Source organism: Stenella coeruleoalba (assembly GCF_951394435.1).
Source record: "Stenella coeruleoalba genome assembly, chromosome: 9".
NCBI classification, from domain to species: Eukaryota; Metazoa; Chordata; class Mammalia; order Artiodactyla; family Delphinidae; genus Stenella; species Stenella coeruleoalba.
In genome coordinates, this window is record NC_137155.1 from 92899332 (window position 1) to 92918407 (window position 19076).

Below are 19076 nucleotides of genomic sequence, written 5' to 3' on the forward strand. Positions count from 1 at the left end.
TGAACTGAAAGCAGCCCTTTGTGCAGCCTGTGGGCTATGAGGCTGCCTACCTACCTATCAAGGATCCCAGGGACTCTCCGGGCAAACAGAAAGGAATTCAATTTGGTTTTGAGTTGAGGTAACAGCTTACAAGAAAGTGTGCCTGGATTTCAACAACCTTTCCCAGGTTAGATGAATTTATTCCTCAAGGAATTTTCAGCCACTTTGAGCAAGTAGTTTTCCCACTGCATTCTCTGAATGGAGCCAACCCCTTTCTCTGATGTTGTATTTATTAAGTTAATGACTTAACCACCATATGAAGTGGGTAGAAATAAGACTACATAACTTCACATTTCTGAGCTGGCTATGAACTTGTGGAACAAAGCCACTGGGTAGAAGGTTCAAGGGAAATTTGATGTGGTTTGTTGTCCCTCAATCTATTTGCTTTGAGCCTCTTGTAACTGTTATAACTGGTTTTGATTCTCTGGCTGTCACCAATTTCTCCTTGATTTTAACAGACGTTGGCCTTGCTTCCTGTGATTTAACTTATTTTATCCAAATCCTTTACTCTGTATATATATTTTTAAAGGACTAGAATGTTTGTAAATAAAGGTTTTTATCTTGTCCAAAGCCAAATATGAGTAAAGCACTCATCTTTATAAATATGCAACTAACAAAGAATACGAAATTTATGTTGGAAACCATGAGTAGATAGGAGAGAGAATCCAATAGGCTGGTACTAACAGGTCTTGGCTTTAAGGCCCAGCTTCACGGCCCTAAAAGCTAATAATGGCCAAGCTATGATACAAAATAATGTTGGTCGTAAAGGCATTTGAGAACTCCTAGTTGTGTCATATTGATGACGTTAGCCTCTTCATGGCTCGTAGGCTTTTTGGCTGCCTTGTTTTCTTCTTTTCCCTTAATTTTTAAAAGCAAATTAAGAAGTTTTTAAAATTGAATGAATCGGGCTCCCCTGGTGGCGCAGTGGTTGAGAGTCCGCCTGACGATGCAGGGGACATGGGTTTGTGCCCCAGTCCGGGAGGATCCCACATGCTGTGGAGTGGCTGGGCCCGTGAGCCATGGCCGCTGGGCCTGTGCGTCTGGAGCCTGTGCTCCGCAACGGGAGAGGCCACAACGGTGAGAGGCCTGCGTGACGCAAAACAAACAAACAAATTGAATAAATCATTGAACAAACCATCACATCATTCTTCTGTTTTGGAGTAGCAATTTCTTCCATGCAATTAAGTGGGGTATAGTGCTCTGTATTGCCCATTGACATTTAAAAAAATGAGTCTTTATTCAGGTTTTTTTTTCCCCTGTACTCTTAAGTATTTTTTTTAATTTTAATTTTTTTATATTGGAGTATAATTGATTATTCAGGTTTTAAAACTGAGTTAATTTATCTCTTGGCTCCCTGACACCAGCCATGTCCCTTGTGGTACAGTGCTGCAAGGTCAACCACACTTTACGATTTATAAGCAGGTATGTTATTAAGAGTATGCAATGTATAGCCCACAGTTCTGTGGTTACACTTTTCTTCTCAGGCATTGACAACTACTATTAGGGCCTATGACCCCTTCTCTACTACGTTCCTCAAAGATTGTTCTAGCACCTGAATGGACCCGATGCCAGACTGTTGGTCTCTCTCCATTTCTCTCTGCTGGGCTCCACAGTAGCAGGAAGTCACCAAAAGAGCAGGCAGCTGCACAGACACTGAGTGTGAGAGGGACTGGATCCTCAGTGGGTCCGGAATTTAATCCCTTCCATTTCAGTTGGAAGTTGACCCCTGGCCTCAGTGAGAAACTCCATCCTCAGTCATGAAGTTCTGTTTCTTAAACATGAACACTGACGTTAAGGCGCCAACAGACACTCTTGAGTTAAAGAAATCTTATAAAGAAATACTACTGTGCTTTACTAAGCTCTAACACATCTACCAATTTATAGAAGCTATTTATCTAAAGCTGTAGAAAGATGAACACTGAAAGTTAAATGTCAACATTTCAGCCTGAACAGTTAGGTATCTTAAAAATCTCTGTATGAACCATACTGTCAATCTTGAATTGCATAAAAACTGTCAGGCTGAGTTTTTAAAAAAATTTAACAAAATGCAAATCAAAACTACAAGGAGGTTATCACCTCACACCAGTTAGAATGGGCATCATCAGAAAATCTACAAATAACAAATGCTGGAGAGGGTGTGGAGAAAAGGGAACTCTCTTGCACTGTTGGTGGGAATGGAAGTTGATACAGCTACTATGGAGAACAGTATGGAGGTTCCTTAAAAAACTAAAAATAGAACTATCATAGGAACCAGCAATCCCACTACTGGGCATATACCCAGAGAAAAGCATAATTCAAAAAGACACATGCACCACAATGTTCATTGCAGCACTATTTACAATAGCCAGGTCATGGAAGCAACCTAAATGCCCATCGACAGATGAATGGATAAAGAAGGTATGGTACATATATACAACAGAATATTACTCAGCCACAAAAAGGAACGAAATTGGGTCATTTGTAGAGACGTAGATGGATCTAGAGACTGTCATACAGAGTGAAGTAAGTCAGAAAGAGAAAAACAAATATCGTATGTTAATGCATATATGTGGAACCTAGAAGAATGGTACAGATGAACTGGTTTGCAGGGCAGAAATAGACAGAGATGTAGAGAACAAACATGGACACCAAAGGGGGAAAATGGTGGGGATGGTGGTGGTGGTGGGATGAATTGGGAGATTGGGATTGACATGTATACACTGATGTGTATAAAATGGATAACTAATAAGAACCTGCTGTATAAAAAAATAAAATAAAATTCAAAAAAAATTTACCAAAAAAATAGCCATAGTAACTATGGAGTATTGCTAAAATTGCTTTTGAATCAATGTAAAACGTGATAGTAATCAGTTTAAGTAATAAGTGCTGTAATTTTCCAATAGTTATGAGGCTTGAGGAAAAACTGATTTAAAAGCAAAGTGAAAACTTGATTAAAATATCTAAAAAATGTTCTTCTACAGCACTGAAATTGTCCAAAGCTTCCTATCTGTGAGAAAGCATTGCCAACCCTGGTCTCTACCACTTGATGCCTATAGCTGAGACTTTTTTTAATTTAGGGGGAAAAAAAGGCAAGGCCAGTGCTCGCTTTGGCAGTACATATACTAAAATTGGAGCAGTACAGAGAAGATTAGCATGGCCCCTGTGCAAGGAAGACACGCAAATTCGTGAAGCGTTCCATATTTTTAGCAGATATGCTTTCACAGCATACCATGTATATATGTAAAGATAAGTATTTCATTCTTACTGTCCACTTTTCACTGACAAAGGAAAAAAAGTGAAAACTACAGAAACTGTGGTAGATGCTGTTCTGGTCCTAGTTGTACCCACCTTTGGCCAGTCACATAGCTACTCAAGAAACCTTCCCAACAGAGTACAACAGGATGAGAATCTGAAATCACTTCCGATATCCCCTACTAGATATTGACTGTTATATCAAGTAGTAAGTGATAAAACATTTAATTGACAATGAGTATAACTGTGGATGACTTCTGATTTTGTGTTTAATTCTGTGGATTGTGTTTAAACAATTCCAATGTACGTTCCTGATTTTGAGATACTAAGTGGTATTGCACAGTTGTCACTTTATCGAATGTGGACAACAGTTCCATGAAGTTTATAATGCACACCCTTGTATAGCTGCAGGTGCTAGAATTAAAATTGATCTGTTATCATAAGGAAAAAGAAAGGCAAGGCCAAAGATAACTTTGTGGACTTGGGCATATAGACATGTCTCTTTCTCAGCTAGCTTTGTAAAGGATGAAAGCCCTGAATTATTCCACTGTTGCCAGGGGTAATTGTAACTGATTAAAGCCATGATGCTTTCACCACTTCTCAGCATTGGGAAGGTACTTTCTGGGTCTGTGGATGAACTACAGAAAGTTTATGATTATGTTAGAGCGTGTGCAGGTATATATGCACACCATGAAGAGGTTTCAGGAATTCCTCACCAAAATGCAAATTGTAGATTCTTGTAAAAGTGGTACATTTAATTAAAAAATACATTTCAGCTACTCTTCTAGATTCTTTTTCTTTTTTTAATTTTCTAATTTCAGGCCTATTTGAGTATCCTTCTAGGTTCTATTTCTCTGTTCTGGCCTGTGGCCTGTTCTTGTTTAAAGCATAATTGCCAACTGGATATTCACAACAAGGTCCCTGTTCTCTAAGAGCTCACAATCAATGGGGAAGAGGAGGCACCTTCATGGGCATTTAAATTCTAATACAAGATAGACTGAGTGTGTAAAGAAAGTGAAATGGGAGAACAAAGGAAAGACGATTTGAGTAGAGAATTTTGAAAGTATGTGGAAAGGACATTTCTGATGCTGAAGAGTAAAGCAATGCTTAAGTATTTGTCATATTGTGAAGGAGGATCTATTTGATGACAGAAGAAAATGTTTTAACTCTGTTCTTCCATGACATTATACATCTTAATATGTTTTTCTTTGTCAAAGAAAACAGCACTTGCAACTTTCTCCAGCCAACAGTCTAAGGAGAACGTGTATTGGTGACTCCTGTCTGAGAGAGAATTCAGATCAGCCCAGATTCTCCACTGAGATGTTATTCATAAGGTTATAAAAGTTTGCCAGAGGTGTGTCTATTTTCAATTTGCGTGGTGCTTTCTGCTTACCCCAAAGTGTTTGTCAACAGAAAGAAAGAGGGAGAGATCTGTGGCCTAATGAAGATAGAACTTTTAGGGCCAAGTGATTGGATGTGGATGAACAGATGTAGGTGATCAGTGAGATGTGTCAAAGATGATTCCAAACTTCAAGTCTGGGAGAATCTTGGTACCATTAAAACAAACAAGGAGCTTAGAAGGGGGAAACTGGCTTTGAAGGAAAGGGTGAATTTGGTTTTTCACTTGACTCAACAGCTCAAGTGGAAATAGGACTTTTAAATAGGAAATCATCAGAGGGTATGTTACAGTAGTAACACAGTGGAGTGTGGGATGATTAATGCCTGTGCAAGACCTGAAGGCAGCATAACATCGTATGTTTCCAGGACTAAACATCTTGAAGGTGGAAGTAAAACAGAGGTAAGCGTCAATAAATATACCAAGTAGTAAGTCATACTCTTAAGAGTGAGTTAGGGTATGTATTGGAAATCACATGAAGTAGTTCGTGTTTTTTCCTTTTAGGGCAAGAAGGGGCCATTGAAAGGTTTTAAGTAGGGTCCTGAGGAGGAGATTTGCTTATTAGAATGATGTGGAGGGTACCTTTTCTAGAAGCTGGACAGTGCCAGGACCAGGTGATGGACAGACCTGGGGAGGCTCCCTCTGGCCTGTATTCTGCAGTCTATGGGCCTCTAATCCCCTTTTCCTTACCAAGGCCAGGATTAGGGGGAACAAGACAAAATTTAAGGGGGGGCCAACAAACCCAGCATTCAAGATTAATGCTACTTTAATGCAATAATTTTAAGATATTAAAATTAATGAAAAATCCACAATTAACAAAATATCAGAATTCTAAATAAAGGCAAGTTCAGTACGCTGAAGTTAATGCCACTTCCTCAGGAAAAATGATCAGGCACGGCAACTCTTGCAATTGGAAATAAAGTAAGCAAAGAAGTAGATTTTGAAAATACTATCAGTCAGTTTACTTCTATTAAAGCCAGGAAGGTAAAATTATGTTTTTGGTAAAAGCAAAATATTTAAACTTAAAGCAACGTTGTTAGTTTTAACACACCTAATTTTCAGATGTTCAATATTTCTTCAAGTACTTTAATGTTCTTGTAAAGTTTTTTTTAAATACATAAAAACTTGTATATAGGGGCACACGTTTTTCCTGGTGACTTAGGATCCTATCTGGCTCAGATACTGTATTTAATAAAATTTTTCATATTTTATTCACGAATTTTTTGCCTTAATTCTGACTTTTGAAAACATTGCATTACTATTTATTTTGATTCCCATTTTTTTGGTGACCCTTAAATTTTGCGCTTTCGGCTCTTTCTCTACTTTTTCCGTTTTTTGTTTGTTTGTTTTTGTTGTTGTTGTTTTGTTTTTTTCTTCTTGCTTTTGGAGGCCTGAACCTTTCTAGTTTTTTCCAGAGGCGCAGCTAGCCTTTGTTTGGTCCACCCTGACGAGTCCCGGGCCGGGAACCTCTTCAAATAGTAATTTCATTTCGCTACAAACTTGCAAATAGGTTACCTGAACCACTTGGCGGCGTTGACTCATTCGCTTCCTCCCAGAAGGAAGCTCTCGGAACTACCGCGTTAAGGCGGCGTGCTTCCCGCGGCGCCGACCGGCCTCATTTCTACGACGCAGCAGCGGGATTTCCGTTCCTCCTTCTTCTCGCGAGTCTTGCGTCCCAGCAGCAACCGGAAATGAGTTCCTGCCTGGAAGCTGTCGGAGGCTGAGCTTCAGGTGAGGGAGGGAGAAGGGGCGGAAGGTTTTGCATAGGTCCTGGAGGCGGTACTGTGTCGGTGTGTGGACCTTGTCTTCTCCCTCGCGCAGAGGACTCCGTGGTTTCGTCGCCCCTCTCAATTCCTTTACGTTGTTGGTTGGGAGCGTCATCTTGGAGAAGGGGCGCCCGCACATCTCGGCGGTGAGGCGGCGAAGCCCAGGGATCTCCTTGGTCTTTGGTGACGGGGCTGGAGGCGGTAGTTTTTACGGCCACACGTTTCAGATTGAAGCCCCGTGCTAACATTTTAATATTTATTGAGCCCTTACTATGTCTTAGGAGCTTTTAGGGGTATTGGGTGTAACAGTGAATAAGTCCGACAGAAGTCCCTGCCCGAAGGGAACTTGCATTTTAATAAAATTTGAGAAGACAGTGGAACGGAAATGGGAATAGAATCAGGATTTTTTGGTGTGGGTTGGAGGAGGAGGAAGTTAAGGGGGATCAGAGAGGCATGAAAGTGCGAGAGGGGCTTTCTGGGAGCAGAAGGGAGTCCTTCCCGTCTCCTGTGCAGGGCTGTTGATGCGATACGGTCTAAAGGTGGGTTGCGTAAAAGTCGTGGCTGCAGTTAGGCACTTAGGACTCAGTGAATTCATATTCTTGCTGTAGGACTTAATTGATCTCTTTTTTCTTCAGGAAAAGATTAAAGGTTAGATTGTAAGAAAAGGAAATAGAAGCCATGTTTCGAAGACCTGCAGTGCAGGTAATCACTTCTTCGTATTAGTGTTGGGATGTGTTACTATAAGCCATAGTGATCAAATTTCTTTAGGCTTTTGCCTGCAGAGGCAAAAGTCCTTTGAGCCCACACACCCTGGTGTACTTATTTGACATGAGGGCTGGGGACAGATTTTACTTGGGTAAATAATGTTCACTAAAGCAAAACGAAACTTCTCTAGTGTGTTCACATGTATAATGGGAATAATTACTTTTAAAAACACGTGCTACTTGCACGTAGATCAGTTAGAGAGCATTGAAGGTCGTTGTTGATCTGCAGAGTATGAGAACCGTTGTTCCAGCTTTTTAAAATTATTATATTTTTAATAAGGCAGGTGGTTTCTTTTCTGACCACGTGCCTCATGTGTTGTCAGCTGCCCCCCACCCCGCCCTGCCTCCTTGTGCTGAGGAGAGCAGGTGAGGTCTCAGCATCACCACACGTTTACCAGGTCCAGGATTGCTCCTCATGTCACCCAGTCAGACTCCTCCCCTGATCTCCTCAGTCAGCCTCGCCAGCCTTGAGCCAGCCTAGACCGCGTTTTGCTTGCTTAAGCTCATCTGGGCACCAAGTGCTATAGATTCTCCTTTAGAACCCCTCTCGCACTCATCTTGTGAAGATAAGGAAGAAGCAATTCCTCTGTGAAACCTGTTCCTATTTCCCCCGCTCTGCTGTAGAGTTGGCCCTATATTCTTGGATCCGTACTAACTTATACGTACTTTTGAAACGTATACTTTTTCATGTGTTGAAATGTGAAGCATGGAAAAGCTATTCCTGTCTTAATACACGATTCTACAGTGTTACGATATCTTTAAAGCTGTGTATAAAAGAGTAAAATGTTTAATTTAAAAAAGTATCCCAGTTAAATTAATTCTTTCCCCATTTCCGCTCCTCCGGTAGGTCTTGAGTTTTGTGTGCCCCCAATGAGGCAGACTGTTGTCCCATGAAACTTAGGAGCTCTGGCTCATGTGAGCACTCAGATGAGCACCTTTCTGGAATCATGACACAGGTAGCAGTTAGCAGTTTCATCTTTAATATGTTGTAACTCACATTTTTATTTTCTTACCCACTCTCTGCTCCCAAACATAGCGCCAGGATTCCATAGCCAGAAGTACCACCCCTGGAGTGGGTATTGTTTTAATTGGTCGCTTATTAACAGTGCCACCACTTGACACATGTTTCTCTGATGTAATGGTTAGGTCTCTGAACCCAGTGATGTTCCCAGTGATGTGTCCTCATATCTTTGCAGTAGCCCTTACACAGAATGTCCTTAAAGAGGCAGCAGAGGGCAGTGGGAAAAGCAGCAGCCTTGGGGTCAGACGGCCCTGGGATCTCGGCGTGACTTGCCACTTACTTCCTGTAGGATTTTAGGCAAGTTACTCTGTCTCTTTGAACTTCATTTTTCTCTTCTATAAAGTGGTGGTAATTTTACATAGTTTATAGATTTAGTCTGAGGAATAATGGATGAGAGGTAAAGCAGTTAGCGGGTACTCAGCAATGATAGCTGTTGTTACCGAGTGCTGCTGTTACATGGCAGTGATTCCCTTTGTCTGACAGACCGATTTGGGCAGGCATATCTTTGCACTTTATCAAAGAGTCATGTTTGTTTATCTTAGACTTTTTTTTTGGTCTGTCAAAAGCATGACTTTTTCCAACATGTATTTATTTACCTTTTGTGTACAAACACAGAGGCACCGTAATCAGGAAGATTGCCACCAAAGAAGCGGGAGAGGACTGTAAATGAACTCTCTTGGGTATACTGTGTAGTACCTCCTGTGTGCCTGTGGGCTTCTGCAGTAGGCTTAAGTGTTTGCATAGTCCTCCTGGCTCTGTGTGATGGGCACACCTCTTGTCTTGGGTGGATGTGTGCCATAGGAGCTGCTGACTAGATGGTGACCACGTGTGACTGGGTCTTCTGTTGGTATTTGCCTTTCCCCCCGGATTAAAGCTGTTTTACTTATTTGTTCCACTTTAGGTCCTTCATCAGTTTGTGAGACATGAATCTGAAATAGCTGGCAGTTTGGTTCTCGAAAGATGTAAGTAGCAGCTGATTTCCAAGTTTAAAGCGTGTTATTTATAGCAGTATGCTAATATTCTCAGTGTTGCACAAGAGGTGTATTCGTTGGGTTATAATCTATTAATCGTCACGCTCTTGACTCACATTTGCCTCTCAGATCTTGGCCTTGCCCCATCAGGCTGCAGGGCTCCTGTAAATTGGGCCCTTCTTCCTTTACCAGTCAGTTTTTACTCACTCTTGTCACTTTCCTGCCAAAGAATTTCCTTGAGTCCTATTTGGTTATCTAAGTCTTCCAAGGGTATGTGGTATTTGGCTGAAGAAGTGAATGTTTGTGAAAGCTGTTGTTTCACAGAAATAGTCCCTTGTGTTTATAAAGATATTCAGATTTGTTCTTTTAACTCTACAGACAGTTTAAAGAAGTTTCTTTAGGTATTTAAAAGAAGAATTTAGATAAAGAGCTTAACGTTTGTTTTGTGGGGCTACTTCCTCTGAATATTTTCTCCTTTCTTGCCAATCCTTTTTCCCTCCCAACCTCTGTCTATTTTCCCCTTCAACTTACTTTCAAACCTTCTAGAACTTGGGTTTTGCTTAATGCCAAGACTGAAGTTGGAGTAGTGTTTGTAGCTGTTCCTCCCTAGACATTTCTCTCAGTCTCGTTTTATCTACACATTGCCTTTCAGCTCTGAATCGTGTGCAGTTACTTGGTCGAGTAGGTCAGGACCCTGTCATGAGACAGGTAGAAGGAAAAAACCCAGTCACAATATTTTCTCTAGCAACAAATGAGATGTGGCGATCAGGGGAAAATGAAACACACCAAATAGGTGAGTACAAAAGCCCGGGCTCTTAATTTTATCAGCAGTAAATAGGTATTATTTATTGTGAATTACCTAATTAGATACTTTTAGAAAGGACCTTCTCTAATTCTGTTCTGCTCTTTTAGAAATCGTGGATTGGTTTTGCTGGGACATGTTGTCCTTTGGCACTTGTCTTTTGCATTTGTAACCACATTCCCTATTGTGATTTAGGTGATGTCAGTCAAAAGACAACGTGGCACAGAATTTCAGTATTCCGACCAGGCCTGAGAGATGTGGCATATCAGTATGTGAAAAAGGGGTAAGTTGAGGAAGGAAGGATCTTACAGATTGAATGGTTTAAAACAGGGGTCCCCAACCTCCAGGCCACGGACCGGTCCTGGTCCACGGCCTGTTAGGCCCTGGGCCGCACAGCGGGAGGTGAGCGGTGGGCGAGCAGCGAAGCTTCACCTGCCGCTGCCCATGGCCCGCGTTACCGCCCGAGCCACCCCCCCACCCCCCCTCCACCCCCGTCCAGGGAAAAATTGTCTCCACGAAACCGGTCCCTGGTGCCAGAAAGGTTGGGGACCACTGGTTTAAGAAACTGGTAACGTGTTCTTATGGACTGCGTAGCGCCTTTATTTATGTAGTACCACTAATTACTCTGTGTTAACCCAAGAGGTATTCATGCAATGCTTAATACTATAAACATAGCGCGTTGCCATGTGTGACTAATTTAAAGGTTTTAACATGGTTTAGCCTTTTAAGAACTTATACTTTAGGGCAAAGAGGATGTGTACTTAAATGGAGCTGATGAGGTAAGAGAGAAGGCAAAGGGTACCGAGTACCATGTGAGCAAGTGTCTCCATGGCCAGCGATCCTGAAGGCAGATGTCTTGCCTCTTGGCATCACACGATGGCCTAACAGAGGGTCTGGAATGTCGGAAGCCTGACCCAGTGAGGTATTATGGTAATATTCACAGCAGTTATTTCATATTTGATAATTTTATGTAAACTTAGTAGTTCCCTTTTGGAATGCTTGGATTGATTATGTATAAAAAGTATCTTTTCCAAACCCACAGAAGGACAAGAGGATGTGTTTAACAGCAGTTGTAGTCATAGTATGTTTAGAAATGTACTTGTTTTATAGAAATAAAACATTTCATGTAAAATAATTTCAGCAGTAACTAAAATTTCTATTTTTTTAAAATAAGTGCATACCTTTTCTTCATATATACCTCCGTTGTCATGTCTGTATGATATGTGCATATATACACATATAAACACAGGAAATTTCAAGGAAAATGTCTATATGCAATTTCACCTACTGATTGATGAATCTGTGTGACTGTTCCCTTTGGCACCCAGTCATTTTACCAGTCTTGTCTATGTTCTGTATTGTACATTTTTGGTGGTGTTAGACTCTGAAAATTGGTGTCATTATGGCCATTTTCTACTCTTTGAAATCAGAGTTACAGTTGTCTTCTAGTTCAGCCTTCTAGAGAGTGCAGCATAGTCTTAGTAATTAACTCTGAGTGAAATACTAAAGCTGAAAATTTTGCATTTTAGTAATCTAAGTCTTTTGAGAGTAAGTTTATGAACCTTAATATAGAAAGGAACTAACTAAAAAATAAATGAAAAAATCTACAAATCTGTTAGAGAATCCAAAATCAGCGGTGACAGAAAATAGCACATTGGAAATTAACCATAGAGATTTAAAGGATGCCACTAGGTTGCTCTTCATGGTCTTAAGGTTGCTTTTTTTTTTTTTTTTAATTTTGACTTAAAATTTTGAACAGTTTTTTTTGTTTTGTTTTGTTTTAACTTTCATAAGGACCACAGTTAGCTCAAGGATGAAAACATTGTCTTTTTTCCTAGGTGTGGCAAGTCTGTGCACATTCTGTTTCACTACTTTTTCTTTTTGGCTGTACCACGTGGCTTGTGGGATCTCAGTTCCCTGACCAGGGGTTGAACCTGGGCCCTGGCAGTGAAAGCCTGGAATCCTAGAGCTAGCATTCCTTAGGAATCCACTAGGCCACAAGGGAATTCTCTGTTTCAGTACTCTTAATTCTGAATTATGAGAAGTGGGAGCAAAAATGAGGTTCTGTATGATTATCTGTTTCATCCTTAATGTATACTTACCCTCTCTAACCTGACTCTCTCCTGTAAAGTACATTAGAATCTCCAGACTAAAAACTGTAAATTTTATTCATATCAGGTCTCGAATTTATGTGGAAGGGAAAGTAGACTATGGTGAATATATGGATAAAAATAATGTGAGACGACAAGCAACAACAATTATAGCTGGTAAGGCTCTTGTGATAATAGCTATTCTGTTTTGGTTTTTTTTTCTCCTTTCCGTTTTTGAAAGCTTGGCTATGTTGTAACTTTACCTGAGGCTGTTAGTACTGATGCCAATGAGATTGTAAGGCCTTCACCAGGAGAATTCCAAGTGAGGTTTGTGGGCTTGCTCCAGGTTTCTACATTTATCTCTTCCTTTAGAAAATTATCTCTGTACTCACAGTTTTAGTTCACAAGTAACTTATCAGTTGAACTGTCTATGCCAGTACTTACTATTTGGACTTAGAAAACCTTTAGTGTTTTTGAAGGACATGGCCTAAACAGGGAAAAGCATGTGTCGAGACAGAGTTATACTAAAATGAGTGGCGTTAGACATTTGTGCAGATTTGTTCAGAACCTGTTTGGTACTTAACATGATGATTTTGTTTTAAATTCCTTTTGTTCTCATTAAACAAAATACAAAACAACATAGAAAAGATGGACACATGGAAGCTTCAGGAGGTTAAGAAGATATGCTCTAGAACAGAGTTTTAAACTTTTCTGAAAATTCTACAAGAATTTTGAAAATAATATACCCCTTTGGACATGTTTAAGTTGACATTAAATTTTTTTAATATAAAATTATGTTACTCTTAAAGGTATTAATGGATCTAAATATTATAGCTATTTGGTATCCATCATCATTAAAAAAGATACAAACTCCTCAACATTTGGAAATTTTACATTATTCCCTTTTCTCTGAACTTGTTTTTCAATTTCATTTTCTCCTCAGAAGTGTACCTTAATATATTGTATAGTCAAGACTCTTGTCATTCATTCAATTAACTGTAACAAAAGTACATGCATAAATAGAAATTTAAAAATATTAAAAAAAATTCTGCAACAGTAGAGCTCTAAATGTTAGGTTTCTCCTTGAATTGGGTTATCATTACAGTTGTTTTTAGAACATAATTGACCAAAACAACTTTAGTATATATGTATACAAACTAAAATTTTATTGAAAATGTATCTTAATGAGATAGATGATGCATTTTTTGCCTTTTGGATAAATTGCTAAAAAAGTATTCATTCTGTTTTCTTGTTTTTTATCAATATAAAAACTGAGAAACCTTGTTTTGATAAATAAGTAGATGGGAATAAAAGAACTTTTATTATAGTATTATCTCAATATTTATGAACTTCTGAGGTATGCCCAAATTAGATATCATTTAAAAATTAATTTTTTTATTATGGAAAATGTCAAACATACACAAAAGGAGAGAGAATAGTAAGAAACGAAAACTCCCATCATGCAGCTTTAACAGTTATCAACAGATGGCCAATATTATTTCATCTATGACCCAGCCCCCTTTTCCCCCACCTGGATTATTTTGAGGGAATCTCAGACATTATATCATCCATAAATATTTCAGTAGGTATCTCTGAAAGATAGATTCCTTTTTAAAACATAACTATAGTGCTATTATCACACCTAATATTAAGAAATTATTGTTAAATTTTTTTTACCAGATGTCATAGTATTGAAATTTCTTTGACTGCTTCATAAATACCAGTCCATACATCATATTACATGGTTTATATGTATCTTAAGTGTCTCTTATTTTCTTTTTATAAACAACAGAAATGAATTTTCGCACAATTCTGGAGGCGAAAAGTCTGACAACTTAAGTCTCCTAATTGACAGATTTTTCTCTTATCTTTCTCTTTTCACTTGCTCCAGAGTTTGTCTTAACTACTGTGCCATATGGATAAATTATAATTTGTTGTAAATAATAATCGTATATTTTCTTACTGGTTTCTTTGAAAGTATCCTGACCTTGATAACTTAGATGAGGTTTTTTCTGACTGGTTTGCTTTCATAATTCTTGAGTGTTGTGACAGTAAATTACTTCCTGCCTGCCCTGTTCCTCCTTGGGTCAAGCCTCCAGACATATCTACCTATTCAAAAATTTTTTTCTAGACCTGTATATGGTATAGAACTACCCCTGTGATTTCAGCAGTGGAAGATGAAGCTTTCTCATAAAATAATTGACAGTTTAAAATCTATTGATCATGTATTTATGAAGCATTCAACACTTTCATATTCCACTGTAAACTGTAAACCTATTGTGAGGGCAGATTTTGAATTGTTATAAACCAGGCCAAACAGAAGCATTTCAAATTATCAGCCTTTTTTTTTTTTCTTGTCACCAGTATTCACTAGCATGAATGCTTAAGCAGTTAACATAGGTTTATGGCTAATAGTAAAATTGAACAGGTCTTTAGTGACATTAGAATGGAAGAGAATAGAGTTTTAATTTGGCTTATCTGTTTTATAGGCCATATTTTTTTCTCCTTTGGATCAATGTAGCTTAAAAATAACCACCAGCAGGTGGCACGCTTGTCTTTTTTACACAGTGATGTCAATTCTGATAATCTCTTATACTAACCATTCTGTTCCAAAACATTCTAGTTTTAGAAGACTACAGTCGTCAACAAATATTCAATTACTGTATAATATATAATTTTTGAATAATTCTGAAGTTTTAAGAATGTAGATCTTTCGGTGTTCTACGGGAGATACTACTTCTTTTCCTTTGCTTGTCCTAAACTAACTCTTTCTGCACAATATTTTAAGAGCAATGTCTGATGTTTTTGGATAAAAATGTTCTCTGAAATACTGATAGTAAAAATTTTCTCAAGAGTGAATATATAAAACTCATTCTGTTTTAAAATTTAAAAATAAAATGTGTTCTGTATAAGTGTTCAGACTTAAAAAACATAAATAAGTCTGTGCGCTGGGGCCATTTGTTGAACCCTGTCCTTCCTCCATCCCTCCAGCCTGTGCACTGTGTTGCCGGGATCCTTTTCTCTGTGAGCATGTACTCCCCGGTTTAATGGCATCTGTCTGAGCACTGCAAGCATCAGAATTTGTGACTAGCTCTTCTGTAGAAAGTTATCACTGAGAAGACCTTAGCTATCTTCAGGGAAGATGAGAAGTATCCCACCTTTTCTCACAAGGTCTGAGCTGTTGATAAACGGTTGAAGCCCAGCTTTTAGCTCCATTATGCCTATTGTATATACCTCTCAAGGACATAGCAAGCAATATAGCAAGAACATAATATTTTGAGAATTTGTCTAAAGTCTTTTCAGTGAATAGCACTAAAATATGTATGTGGTAGACGGGAATGATTAAATGAGATGGAGGAAGCATTCTGAAAATAACATTTATGCTTTGGCTTCTTTACAGATAACATCATATTTCTGAGTGACCAGACGAAAGAGAAGGCATAGAATGGACGATTCTTCTTTGGCCATTGTTTGGTACAGTCTCGTTTCCAAATCTTGATAGTCTTTATAGTTTCTGAAGACAAGAATTAAAATACTCTATGTAAAATGAGTGATAATATTTTTCCTGACTGCTGTTCTCCTTCCCCTTTTCGTGTCATGAACCTTGGTAGCTCCTGTATGTTATGGTATTCACTAGTTTTTTATTCTTTAAGAGACAGTTTCTGTGTATAAGTATACAAGATAGTGAACTGTTAGGGTCATCCGTGTTATGGCAGAGGGATAACTGTCCTTTCGGAAGCCCCCCCCCCCCCTTTTTGTGCACACTTCTATTATAGTATTGATTTAGCTACTCAGTGTTTATTGAGCATTGCTGTACGTCATACATGTATCCCATGGTTGTAAATACTGATTTCCTTATCTGTTTGGTTTATAGACTAGAAGGCAAGAACTGTATCTTCTTTATGTACCTGCGTCTTAACCATTGCTTGGCACAGAATAGGCAATAAATGTTGACACATGAATGATCCCAACGGGATATTAAGCTTTAGCCTAAATTGTAGGGGCTTGCTGAACAGTGGTTAATATCTAATCTAAATAGCTTCAAGATGAACCTACATTATTCACGTCTTCTGTTTTTGGACAATTTCACTAGTAGCATTTGTGAAACAGAGTTTACTAGCAGTAAAGACCTAAAGTATAACTAGGGATGAAGTAGTCCATCTCCAGGTGATGACATAGGCTCTGGTTTCACTATTTTCTCTCTTTCTAAACCCCATTCTCTGTCCTTTTAGTCTCATACAGACTCTCAGGGGAGTCCCTGCCTCTCTAGGTTAGCGCCCCAGGTATAACATTTTCCTCTTATTTTTCTACATGGTCTCTTGTTGTACATACTGTGTACAATTGTGTATGCACAGTTACCTTTATTATAAGATTCTGACAGAGTACTAGTAATTTACTAGTAAAGATTACATAAAACAAACTCAGTTTTTTAATGCATCTTTTACTTCTACATGTCCTCTCCCCTCTGCCTGAGAGAGTGTGGTGCTAACTGTAGCTTAGACCCTGCTGGACTTTAACAGGTTCAGAATTCACATGCTATTTTATGGACACTTGACTTTTTGTTTTAAGGTATTTTCTGCACACATCAGCAGCATTTTGTACTCACAGCTTGTTTAAGGAAAAATGGAGTTCCTTAGCTTTATCCTTTCTTTCGCCCAGGAACAGTAGAAAATTAATTACTGTTTCCTCATATCAACTATCTTTATTTATTTTTAAATTTAAATTTTTTTTTTTCAACCATCTTTTTCTTTTTTTCCTGTACCTGGGACCATTAGTCAGCACATTAAGTCTGCTCTCTTGAGTTCCCACATTAAAACTGGTGACGTAGTCCTCACTCCTTTACGCCACATTCCTTAAGCAAAATTGTAAAGTAGATAAAATTTGTCTTTTGGGCAACTTTTAATTTTTTTCCTCAGCAAAGGTACTTTTATGCTCCTTCAAAGTTGTGAGAAGTTAATGCGGATTAGTATTCCTGTTTAAACTGAGTGATGAATCTGTGCTTTGGGAAAGTGACATGGTGAACAAAACTGCTTAATTACCAACCCCAAGCGATTCTGAGTCCAGGGTGCAGGGGCAGAAGAAGAGTGTGTCCTCCAGGATCCCCGCGAGCCGAGGGGCTCTTCTGCAGACTCCCACTGGAGATTGCTTGAGAGGCTCTGAGGCTGGGCAGCAGGGCTTTCAGAGTCAGGTGTTCAGTGCAGAGGCCTCAGCGTGCGTGTGATACTGCAGACCCGGGGTCCACAACCAGGCAGGCTGTGGGAGCATAAACTCTGCCCTCCCCCCGCAGGCAGCCCCGTCTCCTGAGAAACTTTCTACTGTTCCGAGCCTAGTCTCAGAGTAGACCTGTGGAATCTGATAGCAGTAACAGACCGTAGGGGTCTTCTAGTCCAAGTTTTGTGTCCTGCATTTCCTTTTTTCATGTTCTTACGGTGTCAGGGAATGTACCTGCAGAAAACTGCCCTGTGACTTTGATTTTGGGATTCTGGGTTAGGTAGAAAGATGAGTATGATACATGGAAGTGTGGGAGCAAAAGTATCAAACAGCATGTGTGGTGTTACTCCCATATTTGAAAAAAAGTAATTGATATAAATATATACTTAGAAGAGTCTGGAAGGAGAAAAATCAAAATGCTCTGATGATCTCTGAGAAGATTATGTATGATTTTCCTTATTTTTTACAATTTTGTAATTTTTTTTTTTTTTTTTTTTTTTTAGCATTGAGTATGTATTACCTTTATAAGAAGAAGTAAATAAAGCTCTTTACATTTTTGGGGAAAAAAATCTTTCCATTATTTCCAAGCCAGGCTTGCTCTCCTCATTCATGTTAAGCTAGTATCACTTCATGTGCTAGAGGTGAACAAGATATTCTTTCATGCATTTTTTTCCCGCATTATCTGTATCATAACATCTCATGCTTAAACACTTCATTTCTTTTTTTTTTTCTTGTATTCTCTTAATAAACGTACACAACCCAGAATGGCTGACTTTAAAGACCAGCCCAGATAAGATCCACTATTTGCTGCGAGGTGCAGTTCTCAGAGAGTCATCCATTTCTTGAAAATCGGACAGATTGATCAGTCCAAAGACATCTGAAAACACCAAAGACATGGTTCTGTGGCTGTTTTGGGGATTACTTGTCATTGCCAACTGCGTTTCAGTCTAACCTTTGCAGCTCATTTAGGGGAAATTAGTGGTAGTTTCTCATTGTTCCCGAAAGATATCGTGTACTTCTTGAAGGCAGTGTTGTCTTTTACTCAGACTACCCTTTTGCCTTTGTCCAGCTCGGCCGAGCACAGTGACATTTTAGGACTTTGTAAATGTGTGTTGTTCAGTTGAACTTTTTAGAGAGTGAGGCTTTTGGTAGGCACCAACAGCATTGAAGTCCCCTCTCAAAACTACTATACTTGGCCCCTGTGCTAGTCCCACAGTCTGTGATAGGCTGATGTGTAGCCTTTTCGGCTGTCAGAGTCATGCATCCACAATACTGAAATTTTTCTTTTTCTCTCTTTACCCTTCATCCATTAGCTCTCTGCCATGCTTTGGACCTTAGGGTCCTATTTGTCCAAATAAGTGTACATCTTGACATTTTTTAGTTTTTCTGCTGTACCAGTCATTTGGGAAAATGGTGGTCTGTCATAATAGTTCACTTAAGGCTGTGCAGTCAGAAAGCCTGCATTTGAATTTTTGCTTTACTCAAGAGCAGCTGGGTGAACTCTGGTGTGTTTCTTAACTTTCCATGCCTTTGATTTTTGTTGTTTTGTTTTCCTGTGAATAAAACAGGGATAATAGTAGTTGTACTTTTATAGGCCTACTGTGAAGAACACAGTAAGTAATACATGTAACTTACTTAGCACATAGTAACTGAATCAAGTGCTCAATACATGCTGGCTATTGTTACTGCTGTTGCAGTTATTTTAAACAAGGTGTATCTCTCAGTCACCATGCCCATCTCACCAAGTCTCAGGAGATACTTAGGAGAGCATTTTAATTTCAGTTT

General features: G+C 39.0%; 1 protein-coding gene and 1 long non-coding RNA gene across 5 annotated transcripts in view; one reads left to right on the forward strand and one right to left on the reverse strand.

The window, feature by feature from the left end:
- LOC307191306 overlaps window positions 1-6290 on the reverse strand; it is a 28158-nt gene extending 21868 nt beyond the window's left edge. Inside the window, exon 1 of the long non-coding RNA XR_013829686.1 lies at window positions 6182-6290. This is a non-coding gene — a long non-coding RNA (uncharacterized lncRNA). The remainder of the gene's footprint in view (window positions 1-6181) is intronic.
- A 43-nt stretch (window positions 6291-6333) lies between these two features.
- SSBP1 (single stranded DNA binding protein 1) overlaps window positions 6334-19076 on the forward strand; it is a 68372-nt gene continuing 55629 nt past the window's right edge. The window contains exons 1-8 of one of the 4 annotated variants that reach the window (XM_079931274.1): window positions 6413-6578; window positions 7068-7134; window positions 8044-8152; window positions 9119-9179; window positions 9841-9981; window positions 10186-10273; window positions 12169-12257; window positions 15481-15554. In XM_079931274.1, coding sequence (XP_079787400.1) covers window positions 8087-8152; window positions 9119-9179; window positions 9841-9981; window positions 10186-10273; window positions 12169-12257; window positions 15481-15524 — 489 coding nt within the window. In that variant the 5' untranslated portion in view covers window positions 6413-6578; window positions 7068-7134; window positions 8044-8086 and the 3' untranslated portion in view covers window positions 15525-15554. The other 3 variants (XM_079931273.1, XM_079931275.1, XM_079931276.1) reach the window with 3 other exon arrangements.